Below are 21039 nucleotides of genomic sequence, written 5' to 3'. Positions count from 1 at the left end.
TCCCAGTTAATATTTGAGAGTTCCAGACTCTTGTTGAATAAGGGTGTGATGGTAAAGAGACTGTATGAAGGAGTTTGAGGGACTTTGGAAGAGGTTTAGAAGGTTGAAGTTTCAGCTGCTCATCAATTAGAAGTCCGTCAGTAGAGACAACTTCTAGCAAAATCTCACTACTTCCACCTGCAAATAAGTATAAGTATATCTACATATAACTTATTTCATTATGTTATGGTATGATATATGCAAGACAACAATGATCTGGTGAAAAAGTAACACCAGATGTGAAGATGATAGTTAAGTGAACACTCTCATTTCACAGTCATTAAAGTTTTATAAAAAACCGTAGTTCATAGGATTTCAATGAGTGAACAATAAACAGGGAAAATCTAAGGAATGCACGAAAATTTAAATAAAAATGTTTTGTTTCAAATATGCTTGAAAAAAATAAGTCCATAAAAGTGTTTTTCGTCTTTGTTGAAATAAATAAAAACTTTTGTTAGTTTTGCGTTTTTTATTCATGCACAGTTTAAGGCAACAAAAAATTTATTGAGAGTTTTTAGGTATTCCAAGAGGTTTTAATTAAAACCTTTAGTTTTCATTTTTTATTTAGTTTTTCTTCCAAAGTTATTGATACATTTATTAACATAATTATGCTTCACAGTCTGTCACTACACGATATGCTAATAATATAATTAACACTCATCAGGAGAGATTTACACTCACCGGGGGAATTACCATTTACCGGGAGAGGGGTACAATGCTACCATTGTTTCAACCAGTTGCAACGTAAAGAAACTTAGTAAAACGAGAGCAATTTTTTCCCTTATCCAAAATTTTTATAATATTATGCTGCAAGACCAGATGAAACAACTCACTCAATCAGCTGTAGGCTTTCCGTGAAATACTACGCATAACTCAGGCACAACAATAATACTCTATATAACAAATCTCAAAGGTAAGCTTACAATTTCAATAAATTAAACACAAAACGCCGCAAGAAAAGCTGGGCAACTGTATTCAAACTGATGCTCGAGGAGAAATCTCACTAAGGATTACTGCAATAGAATTGCGTTTCATTCAATGCTAAAATTAGCCCTTGTGAATAAATATGATTTTGCTCCATAAATTATTCAGGTATTTTACTTCTTTAGATAATCTAACTTAGATTAGTTTAACTTTTAAACTTTATTTGTAATAACATAACTTTACCATAGCTCCTTAAAACATGTATATGAAATAAATCTTTAAGTAGTTAGAATAAATGTTAATAATAACATGTGAGACTAATAATAAGAATAACTTGACACTTCTAAAAAAGTTCAAATAATACAACTAAACGGTAAAAATTTAATTCAGCAGCCAAATTGTTATCTGCAAAAAAGCACGTGTTCTTAAACAATGATTTTCAAAACATTAAGTAAATCTGAGCTGACGATAAAAAAAATGTTCACCAAATGAAAAAGAATTTTTTTTGTTTAGTTAAAACACCACCACAGCTAGAGCAACTATTATTTATATTTTCATCAAACTTTACTCTGACTCATGATAAGACTGGTGAACAATGATTGAAGCAATCGTAATGAAACTTATTTTATTCGTAATATCTAAAATATTAGGCAGTGAAACTAATTTTATAGGTTTTTCATAGTAGAACGCGGCTTTTGATATCAAATACTGAATAAATACTTTTGCACCCACAAAAATTTTCTAAATTTCATGTGAATAGCATTTTACCTTTTGATGAATCTATTTTCAGAATATAATTTATATTTTACATAAGGCTCACGGCATAACTAGGTAACCCTTTCTAAAGGTCAAACTCCTACAAGAAATGACTGAAACCTGCGGTTTTGTTAAACATTTATTAAACTATTAGCATATGATTACATGTGGTTTGAACTAAAACTTGTTAGTATCAGAATTTTTTTACATGAGAATCTATTAACTTGGGATTTAAGTGAAGTATTAAAGTATGGTATGCTGTAAAAGATTACTTTTGGCAGAGCCCGTCGCAACAATCTGTAAACCCTGCACAGTTGTCTACATGTGCTACTGATTGGGGTTTTAACCACTATGATTTTTTAAAATTTTTACGGACATTAAATGGCATTTATTTGCTATGCACTTTTAGGTTGATGTATGAAAACAATTTTTGTGCACGTTTCCAGCTGCAGGGACAGCAAAATTGTATTTTAAGGCCTGGTGTTGATATCAAAGCGTATCATTTTATTGTTTCTTGAAATATTGGAAGCTTTTGATTTGATTCTCGTGATCAAAGTAAGCTGCATTGTTTTCAAGTTTTCACTAAGCTTTTTGTAGACAAAATCTAATAAATGCCCTCAGTCGAGCAGCTGCCACAATTTTCAATAAATCTATTTCAGAGAGTTATTGCCTACCTCTCAGCTTTTCATGTGTAAACTCATAGAAGTCATTAGTTTCTGTTGCTATAAATTATCACAAATTACTATCAGTTTGCGCGGTAGGAAAGAAACTCCTTGAATGCAGTACCAGCGGGTAGAGTAAAGTTCAGGGGCAGTGAAAGGAAAAATGTGGAGAGATTGAAGATTAGCACCGTTTAGGTCAGTGATATTTCATCAACTATTAGAGGCTTAGGTGTTTTAGCTTCCCCAGCCACTGTTCAACTAGCAGCTGTGAAAAGTATATTAAAGCTTGTAGCACTGTTATTTTGTCTATTGAACTTCTATGTAGTGGCAGTTGTCTCGTATGCACATCAACAGAACTCATAAATAAAACATTATCAACATCAGAGCTTTTCCTCAGATGATCTTTTCATATCTATAAACATAGATGAATCGGTTGATAAGTATATTGAGGATTTGCCAAAAGTGATATCTGCTTATGTTACTAGGTGGCAGTCTTGTCAAGATCTATAAACCAATAAAATATATTTATGTCATTTTACAACAGCGAAATGGTTCACAAGGTAGTTATACTCTAATGAAATTGTTTAAAAAACCGATTTTCAGAGATTTGTTATAATTGACTATGTAACACAATTAAAATATAAGATGACAAAGATATACAAATTTTTAACATGGTGTTGTTGAAATAATACGATGCTATAATTGTTTTGTCTCGCAGTCAAATTAATTTGTTTACCAGGGCAAAATTATGTATTCAGTAAAACCTAACATTTGAAAAAGACGCAAATAGATCACCATGACTTTCAAACTCCATTATGTAAACCTACTTAGTACCAAAATATTTGATAGAAGATTTTACATCAGCTTATGCTTTGAAAAATACTATGTGTTGCAGGTTGACTCAAGACACCTTATGGCCATTTTTGAAGACTTACAATGTCTGAGTCAGATGGATTATTCTTATTATTAAAGCGTATCACATTATTATTACTGCTAGATATAAAATAATCTCTTTCAGCTGTACTATTGTTAAATAAATTTCAAATACTCTAAAGCTCTAAAATTTGTAAAAATTTGTTGCCATAATGTATCTGACACGACTAGTCATTCCCAAAATAAATTATCATAAAAAATAAAGTTTTTGCAAAACGAAAGTAAACTCATGTAAAACTCGTTCATTGGCTGAATGCATGCATATAATTCTTTGTCTTTGTTTGATTACAGATAGAATATATTAATATATGCTAATATATTAACTACTCACCAATCAGAAGCGCAAAGTACAAAACCGGTTAAAGCCACATCATTTGGTGCATCATTTAGTGCATTCGTTTGGTGCATTATTTAGCTACACACGAATCCTTTGCTGAGCTGTACTATGGGGCTCAGATTAGCTAATGAGTTCAACAATTGCATATCGTTCCAATATTTACTGGGAAATTCATATTTTCCAATTTGTGTGAAAAATTTTTAAAGTTTAGCCTTGCTGCTAATTATGGAGAATCCACAAATCAAGGACTAATAATGCATTACCGTCTGCAGACAAAAAATTATTGCTTGATTATACAAAACATTTTTATTGACAAACTCAGGCATGACCTACTGATTGCTGAGAAATGTTTCTGCTGTTATTATTTCTACTCACAAATCAAACTTTGATAAAAAAAACTTCTACAAAGAAATAGTAGGGGCTGCCTACATGTATGTATTCTTGAACCAAACTGAATATCTGGATGTAGATTGGAAGATGTTTGCCGAATGATGCATGTGGAAAACAAAAATTACACCATTTTTTGGAACCGAAATGACTGCCAAAATCGTGAAATTCTTTTAGGGTAGAACCCAATCAATGAAGGATAAAGATATGGTCTCCATCCATGAAAAGCTGGACAAGATTTTAGACAAAATGGAGATTTTTAATGAGTGCCTACGGAAACTTGAAAATTGACTTCATACAGTAGTCAAAAAGCAAATATACTTTGACAAATATACTTCATGTATTCAATAAAACCATGTGTATTGTCCTCATGCGTCTATTTCAACATGATTGTAATGCTGTCACTTTGAGCAATGATGTATCAAAACTTGTCGCAAAGTATTGTTCAATTTTTAAACCTTAGCTCAAAGGAGATGCTTATCATCCACTGATAAACATGAGGAGCCTGTTAGTCACCTGTGATAGTCCAAAGTTGCTGCAGAAATTGTTCGCGCCGTTGTTGGCATGAAGTATGGGTCACATAATCAGATTACGACTGGATGATTAGACCAGGCTGAAACGAAACTGTTAATTAGTGAGCATCTTTATTTGATATAGGCTTTTCAGTAGAACCCACCGTGTTTGTTATAAACTAGTGCTACGAGACGTTAAAATTGAGGCTTTTATTGGCCTTTAATTTTGCGTGATAACATCACGTGTCAAAGCAATAATTTGAGTATATCATCAAAATGAAAATATTCCAAACTACGCCGAACTCGCGATGGCTGCTATTAACTGTTCCCTTTTAAGCTCTAAGAAGCTTGTAATCATCTTTCCACATATCTTGCACCTTCAACACAGCTGATTAAAGTCATGGTGAATCTGTTGATATCAAATAACTGTAATGCAAGATTTGTTGCAAGTCAGTCATAAACTTTTAAATTTTTGCAAGTTAGTGTCAATGATGTAACTAAGTTTTTGAAAAAGGTTAACCCGGCTAAACCAACCAAATTTGACAACATTCTGACAAAACTAGTCAATGATGTGGCAGAAGCTCCTGTTATAACTGACCTTTTAAATTTTAGCTTAATCACTCTTTAAGTACCAAGTAAAATGAAAATAGCTAAAGTAAAATCCTTGTTTAAAAAAAGCTCAAATAAATTTGCTACCATTTCTAAGTAAGATAATTAAAAGAGCTGTAAATAAACATATGTAGAATACCTTGATAGTAATTTACTGCTTAACGATGGGCAATTTGGTTTTAGTAGAATGCGCAGCACCAAGGATGCACTAGTTAAAATTACTATGTTCTAAAATCCTTAAATGATGGCAAATATTTTCTTGGCATCTTTCTAATTTTTAGTAAAACCTTTGACACAATAGATTGTTACATATTGTACACAAAACTCCACAATCTTAAGTTGGACATCAACACAATTAACTGGATCAAAAGCTATTTAACCAAACGTAGACAACACACTATTATTGGTAACACTTTATCTTCCATACTAGTTCTAACATGTGATGTACCTCAATTTTTCATCCTTGGTCAAACTCTTTTTTTTAATATACATAAATTATTTAACACAAGTAACCAACCTCTTCACACCTTTGCTCTATGCTAACGACACCAATTTGTTTTTCAATTCCTCTAACATCAACAAGCACATATATTGTTCTAATAACAAGGTTCTTGCTATTCAAAACTGGTGCACTTCTAACAACCTCACTTTAAATGTTCATAAGACTAACTTCATGTTTCTAAAAAAACTCTCAAAATCAATGTCATCTAGCTAAATAAACACTCATCCCATTTTCATTTTTAACAAACCAATTTGTCAGGCAGATCATGCTGAGTCCTAATGTATTTCAGTTGACTCTAATATCACTTGGAAAAAAACACACCAAATACTTACTAAAACAGCTGAGACCCTTACCAGGCTTACTCTACCACAAAGTTGAATATTTACTCTATAATCCTTTGCATGTATTAGACAATTCTATGGTTAATTCCAAACTTTCATATTGCATTGAGGCAAGGGGCAATGCTTCAATTCAATATGTCATCGTACCCATCTTACGAATTTAATAACACTTCAAAAGCGCATGATAAGGACCATTCACAAACAAACCTCTGCCTCACCCACACCAAACCTCTTTGTAAATCATCAACCCTACTACCTTTCATTTCACTATATTCATACCGCATTAAACTTTTCGCCCATCATGAATTTTCTTGTAATTACATCCCTCGCACAATATATCAAAGTCGATTCTTAAATTTCTGACTAAATCTCCCACAATATTTTCCTGTGCAGACAATCGCAAGGTGTATTACCAACAGGCTATTTTTTAACCAACTCCCTAATACTATAAAAAAGATAAAGAAGGTGGCCAGTTTCAAGGAAAAGTTTAAATTAAACTATTGAACAGGTGAATAAAACCTAATGACTCAAAAAATTGATCTTGATTGCGCGATGATGACAAGCCCAACACCACGACTAGTTATGCTAAAGCAAATTATGGGCTTAATCTTTTTTCCAGCTTTTTTCTTTTGTTTAATTTCTTTTGTTGATAGAAATAAACCAAAAATAAAAAAATAAAAATCCTACTTTGAATTTGTAGCTGGTAAACATCAAATATATAATATAGTCTGTTAGAATGACCAATAAATAGCTGCCAAAGTTTACTTTGATAAATCTGTGTCACATATCTTTCAGCTCATAATTGGGCGTTCACCAACATTTTAGATATTATATGGGCTTATCCATAAATAAATTATTTTTCAGCTAAAAGAAGTTTTTAATATTTGGTAAATCATTTTGAAAATACTCTATATAGAAAGCCCAGAAAGGCAACAATGTAACATAATTATTTTACATGAAGATTTTTGTTAGATCTGTTAACCATTAAACTTCAAGTTTTTCTGAATCATCAATGATTCATAAGTTTTTAGTTTTTTTAATGTATTGTAACAGGAAATTAAGGTGTCAAAACAATCATTCTTCTTGTGGACATCACCCAGACATTGCCTCTAGGTGAATATGTAAAATAACACTGCGAAACCTGCATTCTAAAGTGTAGGGCACGCATTAAGAAGGGCGCTAGTAGAAATGCCCCATCATTCGCAAAAAACAACATGTTCATGTTTAAAAACTTACAAAGTTTTCAGCTCAATTTGTAAATACAGCAAAAAAATTTACATGCAAAGTAGAAATGGTATTCACTTTATATACCATAAAACAGAACTTTCTACCAGTTGTCATATTTGATAGCTGTTATGAATGATGAGACACCCGATACAAACAGTTATAAACATGGCACTCCTTGCTATCTAGTTATTGGATGTTTTTGAGATTAATGCTTGTTTGTGGATGTGAATGTAAGTTATAGAAAGTGATTAAAATTTGAGTTAAAGGAGTATAACCCTTCTCTAGACCAGTGGTTCTTGAACCTTTGGGTTCTGAACCAGGGTAAATTCCTCCCTAGTTAAGAATCACTTGTCTAGACTTACATAGGATTTTGAGAAGTGTCATTAAGTTTAAAGTACAATCATGGACGTTAGTAGTAAAGACCTTCAAATAATTTTCTATTAACCTTCAGATTTCCAAGAGTTAGAAAGCAACTAAGATCACTAATATAAACAAATAAGACTTATCATTGGAAATAATCTATATCAGAATTAAGTGTAAAGTCCACCCAGCAACAACAGGACCAAGACTCAAAATGAATGTACAAAAGAGTATCAATCTAAAATGAAAGCTGATGACAAAACTAAAACAGTATTTTTATCAGCACAAGCAGCGGCTTCTAAGATATATCGCTGAAAGCAAAAAGAAAACATGTCAGACAAGGATATAGAAAAAAACTCGAATACGAGAGAGCGTAAACATAAGCAAAAAGAAAATAAAAAAGTGCTAACTGTGAAGTTACCCAATTTTAAGTACATTTATACTTTAAATTAATTTTTTATATCACCTATTTTTTATACATCTATTCAAATTTATTTTTTGTATAGCATTTAGATTTTACACTCTTTGCAGACATTTTTCTACAAATTATGTATTTTTGATTTATACATTATATGCTCAATTTTATACTTGGCAGTTTTTGTTTGCAACTTAAAAATGTGAACAAAATGTATTCACCATGTGCAAAAGTTTTAATGTAGCTGGTGCCTTCAGAAACAGACAGCCAGAAAGTGAAGTTGTCAAGAGACTGCAGAAAACTCTACATAACAGTCCTCGTAGATCTAGACAAGCTGGCCCTTCATGTCGGAGTGCAGTTAGCTGAAGAGGTGAACACTGATGACAGATGTGACAGGCAACCAATTGCTGATGATACTGTTTAGAAGGTTCAAATATTATATTAAAGAGAAGTAGTATATGAAAGGGGGTTGCTGGCCCAGAATTTTCGCCCTGGCAATTTTTGTCTAAAGATGAAAAAATCTAGTTTTTTAGAAAGTTTTCAAAATCCTTGGGATTTTGAAAAAAATGGAGAATATCAAAAATTTAAAAATAAAATGGAAAAGAGAGTTAGAAACAGACACGGCTGTCACCTAATTGACACGCGACTGCAGGACCTTTCGGTGCTGGTCACGCTTGCTTTTTGCGCCTATTTATTATACAAAATTCTTTAAGCCTACATCAATCGATTTGACTAAGGTTTAAAGCTGTGTAATAATAAATAAAATGGAAAAGAGAGTTAGAAAGCGGGCACCACCTAAGGCGGTGTCTGACATTAGAAACCTCTACGGAGAGGGGAATACGAGCTGGCTTCGACAGGATGCCAAGCAAAGCGGTATTAAAGGATACAGCAAAATGAGCAAAGCGGAGATAGCGTATCGTGCGGGCGATCGATCCAAAGTGATTAGTAAAACTAGTAAGGGTATACCAATAGTGGTAGGCGGTACTTACAAAAAGCCAGACCCGGATGATGCCCTCCGCAATGTGAGAAACCTGTACGGAGACTCTACCTCCAGTCAGATGAGGGAGGAGGCGAAGCGTATGGGGTTTGGGAATACAGCGAAGCTGAGAAAAGCCGAGTTAAAGGATATTGTCGATGGCAAGAAACGTCTTACAGTGGATGACTTGAGTATGAAAGATCTAAAATCTCTAGCTCGAGCCACAGATATAACAGTTGGGCCGCGTGTGCAAAAAACAGACTTGGTGGACGCATTGAGAGGTGATGACAGAGCGCCGCGGGTGGAGATAAGAACCACTTTTGTAGATGAGGTCACCAACAAATCTACTATAGATGTATCCAGTTATCAATCAGCCAACATAGACTTTGTATGGAATCACGCCAAACCTGTCATTATAGGTAGGATTAATGATGCGTTTAACCGAACTAAAAAACTTCGCGTAAGTGCTGAAGTTGCATTCTCCCATCTGGAGCGTGGTACTATAATCACTCAATTCTGGGGTACCCCTAAAGAAGGCGCCGTACCAATCCTAGCATCAACCAATCTGGATGAAGAATTAAACAGACAGCTAGCGAATATAATCAGAAAAATTGATGAATTTACGAACAACGGTTCGGGGTGGATTTTGGAACGAGTATCTAGATTTTATTTGGAAATTTATAGGTGGAAACCTCTAAAAGGTGGAACATACAAACCAACCCTTAAAGCTTTAGCGAACAAAAATGCCGTCATAAACGTCAACAATGGAGGTGCCAAAACAATGGCAGAGATAAAACGTATTGCAAAATCTCTGGACATTGCTTTTACTACCAAAACCAAGAAATCAGCGTTAGTTAAAAAAGTAAAAGAGATAAATCCGGAAGCGGTAGATGACAACAAGTGCTTTTTGTGGGCGGTGCTATCATGCTTACATCCATCATCGGATCACGTAGACAGGTTATCGAAGTACATCCCGTATAAAAACGCCCTAAAAACTAAAATGTTAAAGTACCCGGTCACCATAGACCAAGTCCAAAAGTTTGCTAACAAAAACAAACTTGTGATTAATGTGTTTGAATGGAAAGATGGTGAAATGGAGATTGTTCACACGGATGACCAGTTGTATACAGATGGTGCAAAAGGTCTCCCTGAGGTGAATTTAATTCTTTATAAAGATCACTACATGTGGATAAAAAGTATGTCAGCGCTAATGTATGCCCAAACAGAGCACAAAGAGTCTAAGTATACCTGCCTACGATGTCCCCACCACTCAACGTGTGAGAGAACTTTTAAGGATCATGTTGAGGTGTGCCTAAGGCTTCATGATGGAACTTGCACTGTTAAGATGTCTGAACCGGTGTCGGTAATAAAATTTAAAATCTTTAAGAACATGGAGAAAGCACCGTACACAGTCTACGCAGACTTTGAGTCGATTATAGATAGAGAGACTAAGATTCACACAGCTTGCGGCTATGGGTTAAAGTTGGTTAATAGCATGGGTGAGTCACTAAGGTTTGAAATGTACAGAGGTGAGGATTGTATTGAGCAGTTCTTTAAGGTGTTAGACGAGTTCGAATAATACGTTGATAGTGTACCGATTGCTGAGATGATCATCACTCCTGAACAGGAGCAAAAATTTTATCACGATGTTGAAGAGGGTACACCGGAGTGCTGGATATGTAAAAAACCGCAGGGTGAGTCTATGGTTAAGGACCACGATCATGTATCGGAGCTGTATAGAGGTCCGGCTCATAACAAATGCAATCTTAGTTTACGAAAAACTAAAAAGATTAAGGTGATATTTCACAATTTTCGTGGCTATGACTCTCACCTTATCGTCAAAGCTTGGAAAGGTAGACGAATAAAGTGCTACATGTGTAAAGAAAAGGCCGACGTCAATGCTGCTCTGGTTACTGTGTATAAACGCAATATTGACGAATTGGTTGTACATAAAAAATGCAAACTTTCTCAACGCGATAGTCTTGATGAGTCACAGGACCCTAAGTGCTGCTTTGCATGCGGTTTGGAAGGATATGAAGATGATCCTTTAGTGATGCGAAAAGTTCCAGACAAAAAGTTGGGAGTGGCTCATAAAATATGTGCAAATAAAAAGTCATTCTTATGGCAGCAGTTGCACAAGTGTACAAAATTTGAGGGGGCAGAGGATATTGATGTTATAGCCAATACTGATGAAAAATACATGTCTACGAGAATAGGTAGGTTTGAGTTTATGGACAGCCTCCAGCACCTCAATAGCTCATTGGCTGAATTGGTGGAAGGCCTAGATGATCTACCGCACCTGAAACGAGAGTATCCAGAGCATGCCGGCCTACTTTTCAGGAAGGGTGTATATCCATACGAGTACATGGATTCTCACGAGCGGTGTAAAGAACGAGAACTCCCGGATAAAGTGCACTTTAGTTCATCGCTTGACAATTATGCCGGTATAAGTGATGAGGACTATCGGCACGCTCAAAAAGTGTGGAAAGAGCTGGGGTGCGAAACTTTGGGTGATTATCATGATCTCTATCTTAAGACGGATGTCTTGCTTTTGACTGATGTTTTTGAGAGGCATAGATCGACAGCCATGAATGTATATGGTCTTGATCCGTGTCACTACATCTCAGCACCCTCATTGTCATGGGATGCATTGCTTAAAATAACAAAACAAGAACTGGAGCTCATCACTGATGTAGACATGTACAATTTTGTAGAGAGTGGTATAAGAGGTGGCGTTTCTACATGCGGAGGTATTCGGTATGCTAAAGCCAACAACCCCTATGTCGAGGGGTATGATGAAAAGAAACCAACGAACTACCTGATGTACTTGGATGAGAATAACCTATACGGATGGGCAATGTCACAAAAGCTACCGACTGGTGGATTTCAGTGGGAAGATGACCTGCCAGACCTTAATGATGATGATGAAGGCTACATTGCGGAGGTGGACCTGGAATACCCAAAAAAGCTACACGATGAACACAATGATTATCCACTGGCACCCGAATCCATGAAACCTGATCAGTGGTCAGAGTATATGCACGATGTGGGAGAGCTTGACAAGCTTGGAGAGCCGTGCTATGCAAAAGTTCCTAAGCTGGTGTCAAACCTTTGAGATAAGCGCAAGTACGTTGTGCACCACAAAATTCTAAAGTTTTATTTAAAAAAGGGTATGCGTCTGACCAAAGTACACCGAGTTCTCAAATTTAAGGAAAGTGCATGGATGGAGCCGTACATTCGACTAAATACCGAGCTTCGAAAAAAGGCCAAAACTGATTTTGAGAAAGATTTTTTCAAGCTCATGAACAATGCGGTATTCGGAAAATCGATGGAGAATGTTCGCAAACAAATAGATGTAGAGTTGACTACTAAAATGAATCGCAAACAAAAGCTCATAAATAAGCCGCGATTCAAGTGTAAGAAAGAGTTTAATGACAACTTGGCGGCCATTCTCATGAGCAAATCTACAGTGACCCTAAACAAACCTATTTACGTCGGTCAGGCCATTTTAGATCTGTCCAAACTGCTCATGTACGAATTCTTTCACGATGACATACGACAGCGATACCCTGATGCTAGAATGATGTATACTGACATGGACAGCTTAGTGTTATTAATTGAGACAGAAGATTTTTATAAGGAAATGCCGCTCGAAAAGTATGATACGAGCAACTACCCTAAAGATCATCCGTGCTACAGTGAGAAAAACAAAAAAGTGATAGGTCTGCCCAAGGATGAAGGTGGTGGACAACCAATTGCAGAGTTTGTGGCTTTGCGAGCCAAGTCATACTGCGTAGAGGGTGAGGGTTGGGGACTGACAAAATGCAAAGGAGTGAAAAAGTGTATAACCAAAAACCTAAAGTTTGATACCTACAAACAATGCCTGGATAGTGGAGTTCCGGCTCCGAATGCCACCATGACGACACTCCAGTCCAAGCTACACGAGATAAAAAATTGGACATTCAGCAAAAAGACTCTGTCGGCCTTTGACGACAAACGTTATTACCTAGATTCAATAAACAGCTTGGCACACGGACATTATAGAATAAATTGCAACACTAACTATGCTACACTTCTGGAAAGAAGAAAGATGGATCAATGTGATGGAGTTGTTTGATCTCGTCCGACCCTCTGTGTATGATGAATATAAAGAGTCGACCACTGAATTTGTCAAAATACCACACTACCCGAAGAAAGTGCCGTGTATCAAAAAATTAAAAGAAGATGCCAAGCGAAGCGGTGTAAAAAGATACAGTAGAATGAGCAGAGCCGAGCTGGTAAAGGTCACGTGAGTTTTATAACCCAGAGGTTATAAAACTAAGTGAAGAGTGTGTAGACAATGCCTGCGGCAACAATGGAGCCGCCAATTAACAATTTATTTCCTTCGTGAACGTTGCCCTCGGGCGGTGACAATTCTGTAGATGGCTTTACAGAAGGGACAGGTTTTGGTGAAAATAATTCTGTAGGAAATATAGATGGCTTTACAGAAGGAGTTGATTTTAGTGTCGGTGCTGGAGGCTGCTTTAGTGGCGCAGGTTTGGGTTTCGGTGGCTGTTGTAGTGCAGGATTTGGTTGTTTTAGTGTGGGTGCAGGTTGCGCAGGTTTTGGCTGTTGCGCGGGTTTGGGTTTTGGTGAAGGCTTTAGCGGTGTGGGTTTTGGTGGTGGAGGTTTTATTCCTACGCTATCAAACGCTTGGGCTATTTTAATTTTATCATTAAATCCTTTTACGCTTTGTCCTAAAGCGTTCAAGTTCAAGTCTGACGGTATCATGTACAGACCTTTGGCTATAACATAATTTGTTTGCCCACGAGTTTTAGTGAGGGCGTCCTCAAAGTTTGATATAAAATCTTGGAGTGATTGCTTTTTCGTGATCAAGTCATTGACCAGAACTAAAAATTCTTGTTGAGACTCGAGGGAGGAACCCGCTTGTCTAGCTTGCACCTGAGCTCCCAGTAAACAGTAGACGTAAGCTCTAATACTATCATTAAGTCCAACTATTCCGGGGGATGTGAATGACTTACTATGATCGGGCACTACCCTTTTGTAGTCAAATGGGTCTTGAGTTACCGAAACCATTTTAGTACCCACACTCGAATTCCACTCCGGAAACTGGTAATAAGTACCCCAACCATTGGCACCACTCCGATGCACATCCATGTCCGTCTTATCTTTACTGCTTGATGGATATTTTGGATACGGCTTGTGATGCCTGCCTAGATCAGCCATCTGTTTTTGTAGAGAACCTACTTTACTACCACCGTCTTGTATGATAAATCCGATACCTCTGGCTGGTTGATCAATCTCAGGAATATCTTTAGCGGTTACTCTAAACTCATTGAGCAATTTGCAGTACTCGGTTTTGTTGTAAGGATTGTTGTACGGATCAAAATCTCGATCTCCGGGATTTCTAATCTCCATTTGCGCCAACATCTTTTTAGTTTGGTACATAACGTGAAAGTTTAAAATAGCTTTTGTAAGAGGTAGACCTCGTGTCAGCTGATCTTTACTCACACCGCACAAAGCAGTTGCGCAGTATAAGGCAAACTTATATTGCTGAAAATAATATAACATGGGGTCATCATACCATCGATTGACATCATCAAAGCTTTTTATCACTACCGGTGCAGGTGAGATATCGACAAACTTTTTGACAAAGCTATACAATATTTTGTTATGTTCGTCTATCGCTACGACGACAGTTAAGTTGTAAAAATCTATGGGATAACCACTAGATAGTTGTCCAGTCATTTATTAATAAATGACCTCTTTGACAATAAACAAAACCGGTCGCATTGAGCTCGATCGATCCGTGAAGGCAAGCGGTTTTAGCCTTAAGACAATTACGTTATATTTATCTTTTTACAATTTGACCGAGGTGACCAGTTACACGTACAACGGTAGAACGACTACTATTCAGCCGGGGTATTACACGTACGAGCAGCTCCTTTCTAAATTACCAGGCTCATTTAAAGTTCATCAAAACACTTTAAAGGTTAGTACTGACGCGACGATTACGGGTGGACTAGCCAAACTGATAGAGAATGAATATTTATATCTGACCCCATTGTGTTTGTATTTATACATCGACGGAATAGACACGTCTAAAAATTTATGGAACGGTAAACGATCAAATCTCCTTTCAACTATTCCCATAGGCAGAACTGATGTGGGAGATATAATACAACACCATCCTACCGATAATTACAAATCCATGCTTATTGGCGAGCTCAACAGCTTAAACGTGTCAATCTCGGATGAACGAGGTAATGCCTACCTTGGCAAGTTTGTTGCTGAGATTGAGTTGTCGTATAATAAATTTATGGCAGATCAAAATCAAAATCCGTGACTGTACATCAAGTCAGGCTAAAGCGGATAAGTGTTTCTGATAAAAAAAGCCTTGTTTCAGCTAGTTATTCCTCGTGGTGGAAATATCAAAGACATTATTCTCTACTGGCCATACTCATCCGTTGTGAGGTTAGATGTACAATTTTATAATGAAGAATCCGAAATTGTTACATATTCTGGGGTGTTAAGTAATAAACTACACGCGATCAATCTTTAGCTAGACGGAATTGTGACCTGTGTTGTATCCAGTACTGATATAAAAGAGCTTATAGTATTTTATGAGATATAATAAATGGCTAGTATCGCGATTATGGTAGTGGGAGCCGCCGTAAACTCTTTAGCATTCGCCGGTGGAAATTATCTTTTTTCAAAGATTGATAAAAATGGAGCTCAGGAAAAAGCCAAGAGACATAATGCGGCGTTAGAAAAACTAAACGTTGAACAAGCGGATTACAACATCAAACGAGCCAAAAACCAAAATTGGCTAAACGAGCAAAATGCTCGAAAGCAGGAGGCTACCGATGAAATATACTCGGTAAATTCGGCCTTTGATACTTATGAAAAGCTATACGGTGAAAAGCCTACACTACCTCACCTTGATATAAAAGCGCCTTCTTTAGATTACACCCCTAGCTCTGAACAAAAAATATATGAGCGAGTTTTTGTAGGCGCTGCCACGGCTGCGAGTGTAGGAGGTTTTGCGCTAATACAATAAGGTAACAATCTTTGCAATCTTTGCAATCTTTGCAATCTTTGTAACAATCTTTGTAACAATCTTTGTAACAATCTTCGCAAACCTAAACAACAATTTTTGTAACAATCTTTGTAACAATCTTTGTAACAATCTTCGCAATCTTTGTAACAATCTTTGTAACAATCTTTGTAACAATCTTTGTAACAATCTTTGTAACAATTTTTGTAAAAAATCTTTTATGACATCATAAGAGATTTATCTGTGCTTATCTATTTCATACGCTAACAAAGTTAATGCCGCGGCGATGATTATCCACAAGTTGCTTTCGAGATAATCTACAGCATTTTCCATCATATGCCAAAATGCTTGTACTGCGCCGGAAGTGTTTAGATATCTGTCATGAAAGTACGCCGCCAAGTCTTCCAGATTTTTCTTGATAATTTTGCCAATGCAGCTTTCGATAATATCCTTTGGATCGGTAGATTTAGGAATAAGATCTTTTACCGCATCAGATCCCAACGCATTCGCTACCGCTTCGAATATGGCCGTTAAAATTCCTCCAGCGGCTAACCCACCACCAATGCCTAAAATTAGGTTGCGCTGCTTTCGCATCTTTGCTGTATTATCCGAAAGGTCTCCTTTTAGATCGCCGATTAAACCATTTTGCGAATCCAACTCATCTTTTAGTTGTTGCAACTTTGCGAGCTCATTAGGAGATTTGTCCTCTTTAGCATCGAGTTGTTGTATCTGCTCTGTCAGGTTCGCAGCTTTTGACACAGCCACTGATATTTGTCCTTCTATAGTTTGAAATCTTTGATCAATAGCTACTAACTCTTGTTCCGGTAATCTTCCCTCTATATCACTCATTTCAAATTCATCGCGATAATTAAACTCTGATGTTTTTCTGTTACTTTTGAGCCGATCTACGAATTTGTTTGCTCTGTCTTTTACCGTGTCTCCCTGTTTAGATAGCCATGACTTGAAGTCAGTCAAATTACCTTGATCCGCATCCACTTCTTCATCCACTGGAGCGACGGTTCTAGCATTGGCTTTTTCTACTCTTTTCGTGTATTCGTCTTTGTCCAAGCCAAAAGGTCCTTGATATTCCGCGGTTGGGATCTTTGGATTCTTGACAAAAAGTTCAGGTTTACGCACATAAGTCAACATTTGCGAGCCTTTGCTCATTTTTACCGCGAGGCCACCGTCATCCATCGGAACAAACTTGGAATGATCTATATCAGAGTATATATCCAGCTTGGATAGTTTTACACCGATTGTATTTTGCGTGTGCGTGTCTACACCCGGGGTGTTAACGGGAGGATTAGGTACGCTATCTATGGAAGAGGCGAGATAGCTATCAATTTCTTCTCGCGTAAGAAACCTTTTACTAACAAAGTCATCATAAATATTTATAGCCGCATTTATTCCATCAACATCTCGGGGTTTTACGACTTCAACAAAAGCTGAAAACAATCGTTTATCTACAACCCTACCTTTCCCCTTTTTTAAAATTATTTCATCAATGCTGGGCAAGTCAGCTTGAGCGAGCCAATTATTCGCCTTGGATACAGCATCATTTTGTTCATGAATGCGCGGCTCGGTAAATGATGATGCGGGCTCGATAAATGATGTTTCTCCCGGGATTTCATCGACATCGGGGTTATAGTCTTTACCTTCCAATTCCATATTTATTATAATAAATGTATACAGGAGAATTAAACCATAACGTGTCCGCGAGAGACAGGCGGGGTCTAAAAGACCACAAGTCGCGCGGGCGAGTTGTGCACAATCCATCTACAGCGAGTCCTGGTGATGAGCTAGTAATTAAAATGCCCCAGCTAATGCCCAATACAGTTCTTTACCCCGAATCGCTTAATCTAACCTACAATTTCAAACTAGCCAGCGATGGAACTGAAGCGGACATTCCCGATCACCTTACATCGGCGATCGTAGAAAAGTTTAAGATGACCATAAATGGTCAAACTATATCCGACATATCCAACTACGCTCATCTAGCGATATATAGAGAGTTTTGGCATTCGAAACAAAAGTATACTTACGATCTTACGCATAGAGGTTTTCAGTCTACGGCGACTAAAAAGAAACGACATTCGATAAACGGCGCGGCTGAAGACATTCTCGCAAAGATTCACGGTGAGAGATATTCTTTTCACCTAGGATCATTTTTGACTGACGCCGCCTTTACTCCACAGGCGATCCAAAACAATGTAGAGTTTCATATCAAATTCGCCGCGGGTAAGTATATGCTGACCAACCTCAGCTTGGAATACGACTACATTTTAGAACCCAGTCTAGCTGAAGGTATTAAACAAAAATATTCTAACCATAGTCACATTATCAACGATTACAAATCTCACACGACCAAGGATATACAAAAATAAGAGTCGGAGTTTGAAATAAACATAAACGGGAGCTATGAAAGTCTTCGAGCGATCTTGGTGTTTTTCAAAGCGGATAACTCTGTTGACACTACTTATATTAATTCGATGATAAAATATCTCATATTAGATATAGATGGCGCGACAAACCAGCGATTTACATCAAATTACTTAGCGGTCTACTCGTATCAGGACGCGGTCAAGTACTTTGGTGATCGAGGAGAAGCATTCATCAACCAAGAAAAATTTTACACTGACAAGTTTTGTTTAGTTATAGATATGAGGACTTTGAATGATGAAAGATCGAGTGGGACGGGTCAACAGATCAAAGACTATGTCAAGCTTAAGCTATCAAAATATGTAACGCAAGACGATCTCAAAGCGTTTGTATTTCTAGTGACTGACAAACGCGTATCTTTTGTAAATAACCAACTGAGTAGTATCGAACAATAAATGGACAATTTACTTCCAAAGCATCCGCACAACGCAATCATTTGCGGACGAACAAACTCGGGTAAGACTTATCACGCGCTAAATGTAATTGGAAGGTAAAACCTTCACGCTTTTGATCACATTTTTATCATCTGTCCCACATTCCACGACAACAAGACTTACAATCGTCCTTGGCTGAATAGGTGCACAGTTTTGTGCAACGGTAATTTGGTTGACAACCTAGAAAGCCTGATCAAGCGGCACTCCAAAGGCGGCCAACTGTCGGGTAAAAAGTCGCTCATCATCATTGACGACTGCAGCGCGGAAAAGGACCTCAACAAACACCGCACATCACTCAGCAAGATCACTTTTAGCGGGCGCCATGCCAACCTAACCACTTGGTTCATAACGCAGCGCTACGTCTCGGCTCCCAAAGATTTTAGAGAAAATATTCATTGGGTCTTGGTAACCAAAAACACTGGTAAAAAGTCTTTTGAGACTCTTACCAGCGAGAACGACATTATCCCGTCAGAGCGCCACGCTGAAATAAAGGCTGGACTAGTAAATACTTTTATGCTGTTTGTCAACACTGACCTTGGACAGTATTTGATCCTTAGCAAATGATTGAACAAATATTCTACGCGACGGGTTCACTCTGCTTTTCTCTTGGGAGCTTTGTAATCATCAAGTGCTACCTGACATGGAAACGGTTGTATAATAAAATGGAACCGACAATTTCACTACCGGAGCAGGCTGAAGAGGCATCAGTACATGATGCCAACTATCGAAAAAGGCTGGTAAAGGCACGCGTCAAGACGGAAGAAGACCTTGCCAAAATGTCAGAGAAGGAGGTTAAAAAGTTATATCTCAAACACGAGCAGAGCATCATTGACAACGTTGCCGGTAACGTATCCAAGGTGTTCGCCAAACTCTAGACAAAATCTGTGTCTAGAGTCGTGTCTGTAGATGAGGTGGAACTGGAAGCTGAACTAAACAAAGACGTCTTTGTCGAGGCATTCCTCAAATAATATTTCCCGCCATTCTACTACGACTACGGAATGTATTTGGCCCCTTTCTCAGTACTGCTCACTACTGCCAACCACATCGACTACAAGTGGGTAGGAAATTTTCTAGAAATAAATGACAACGGTCAAGAAGAACCCCAAGAGGATGACGCCGATGCAGACTCCTCTAGAACCTCTGAGCGACATTAACGATGAGCTCTCCGCGATAACCCAGGAAACTGAACATCCCGAAGAAACTGAACATCCCAAAGAAACTGAACAAGCGTGGACAACCGTCGGTTTCGGTATAGCTCTACTGTTGATAGGTTGGCAATGGTACACAAAACCACTAGCACTAACGCCTACACCAACTCCAACTGAGCCAAAGCCTACACCAACTCCCACTGAGCCAAAGCCTACACCAACTCCTACTGTAAAAGCGAGAATATTCTAGTATAATAAATGGCGCAGATGAACAACACTCTCAAGGATATTGGTAACGCGCTGTACCAAGGCGCTTTGCTAGCTACAGGGTTAGTAGTCACTAGAAAAGCAGTTAAGGAACTGGGTTTCAAGGATAGACCCGTCGAAATGACCCTGTTCAGCTTCTTTTGTTAGGCCAGGCATACGCTGAAGCAGCTGCTGAGTTAGCTCTTCTTTAGCCTCCACTCTTATTTTGTCAACGTCAAAAGACTCGAGCTCACGACGTACGGTATTGTATTCATTCACAATGTCCTCAAACTCCGCGTCATTAATAAAGTTATCATCCAGCACACGCGAGATCTTTTTGTTTAGCACGGATATGCCAGTGCACAGAATGGCGTGCTTCTTGGCGTGCTTGATCTTTTTCTTGGTGCAGTGCTTTGCTATGGGTGTCAGTATCGCAGCCATCAGACCTGACGCAACACCTAGACCCGTTAGTACCACACCAATGGCAGCCCTACTATAGTAAGGGATGTAGCAATACCAGCTGTCGATTCCACGGCGGCCAGTGATGATAGAGTTATTTGAGCATTCTGTAGACCACTTACCGCCTTGCTGTATTTCTTGTAATAACCATTCCGATTGTCTCTCAGAACCTGCAGCTCATTGCGAATGTCGCGCACTCTGTTGTACCGCTCAAAACCTCCATCTGGAGGAGCTGTCGGCAGTTTGGGATATATTTTTTCCGTCATTTATTGTATA

At 37.7% G+C, this 21039-nt stretch overlaps 1 protein-coding gene across 1 annotated transcript in view; it reads right to left on the bottom strand.

The window, feature by feature from the left end:
• Positions 1–21039, bottom strand: part of LOC137397099 (uncharacterized) — a 28441-nt gene that overhangs the window by 45 nt on the left and 7357 nt on the right. Inside the window, exon 3 of the mRNA XM_068083385.1 lies at positions 29–177. Coding sequence (XP_067939486.1) covers positions 29–177 — 149 coding nt within the window. The remainder of the gene's footprint in view (positions 1–28; positions 178–21039) is intronic.

This window comes from Watersipora subatra, chromosome 5, assembly GCF_963576615.1.
Source record: "Watersipora subatra chromosome 5, tzWatSuba1.1, whole genome shotgun sequence".
Taxonomy (NCBI): Eukaryota; Metazoa; Bryozoa; class Gymnolaemata; order Cheilostomatida; family Watersiporidae; genus Watersipora; species Watersipora subatra.
This window is presented reverse-complemented; position numbering and strand designations above follow the sequence as displayed.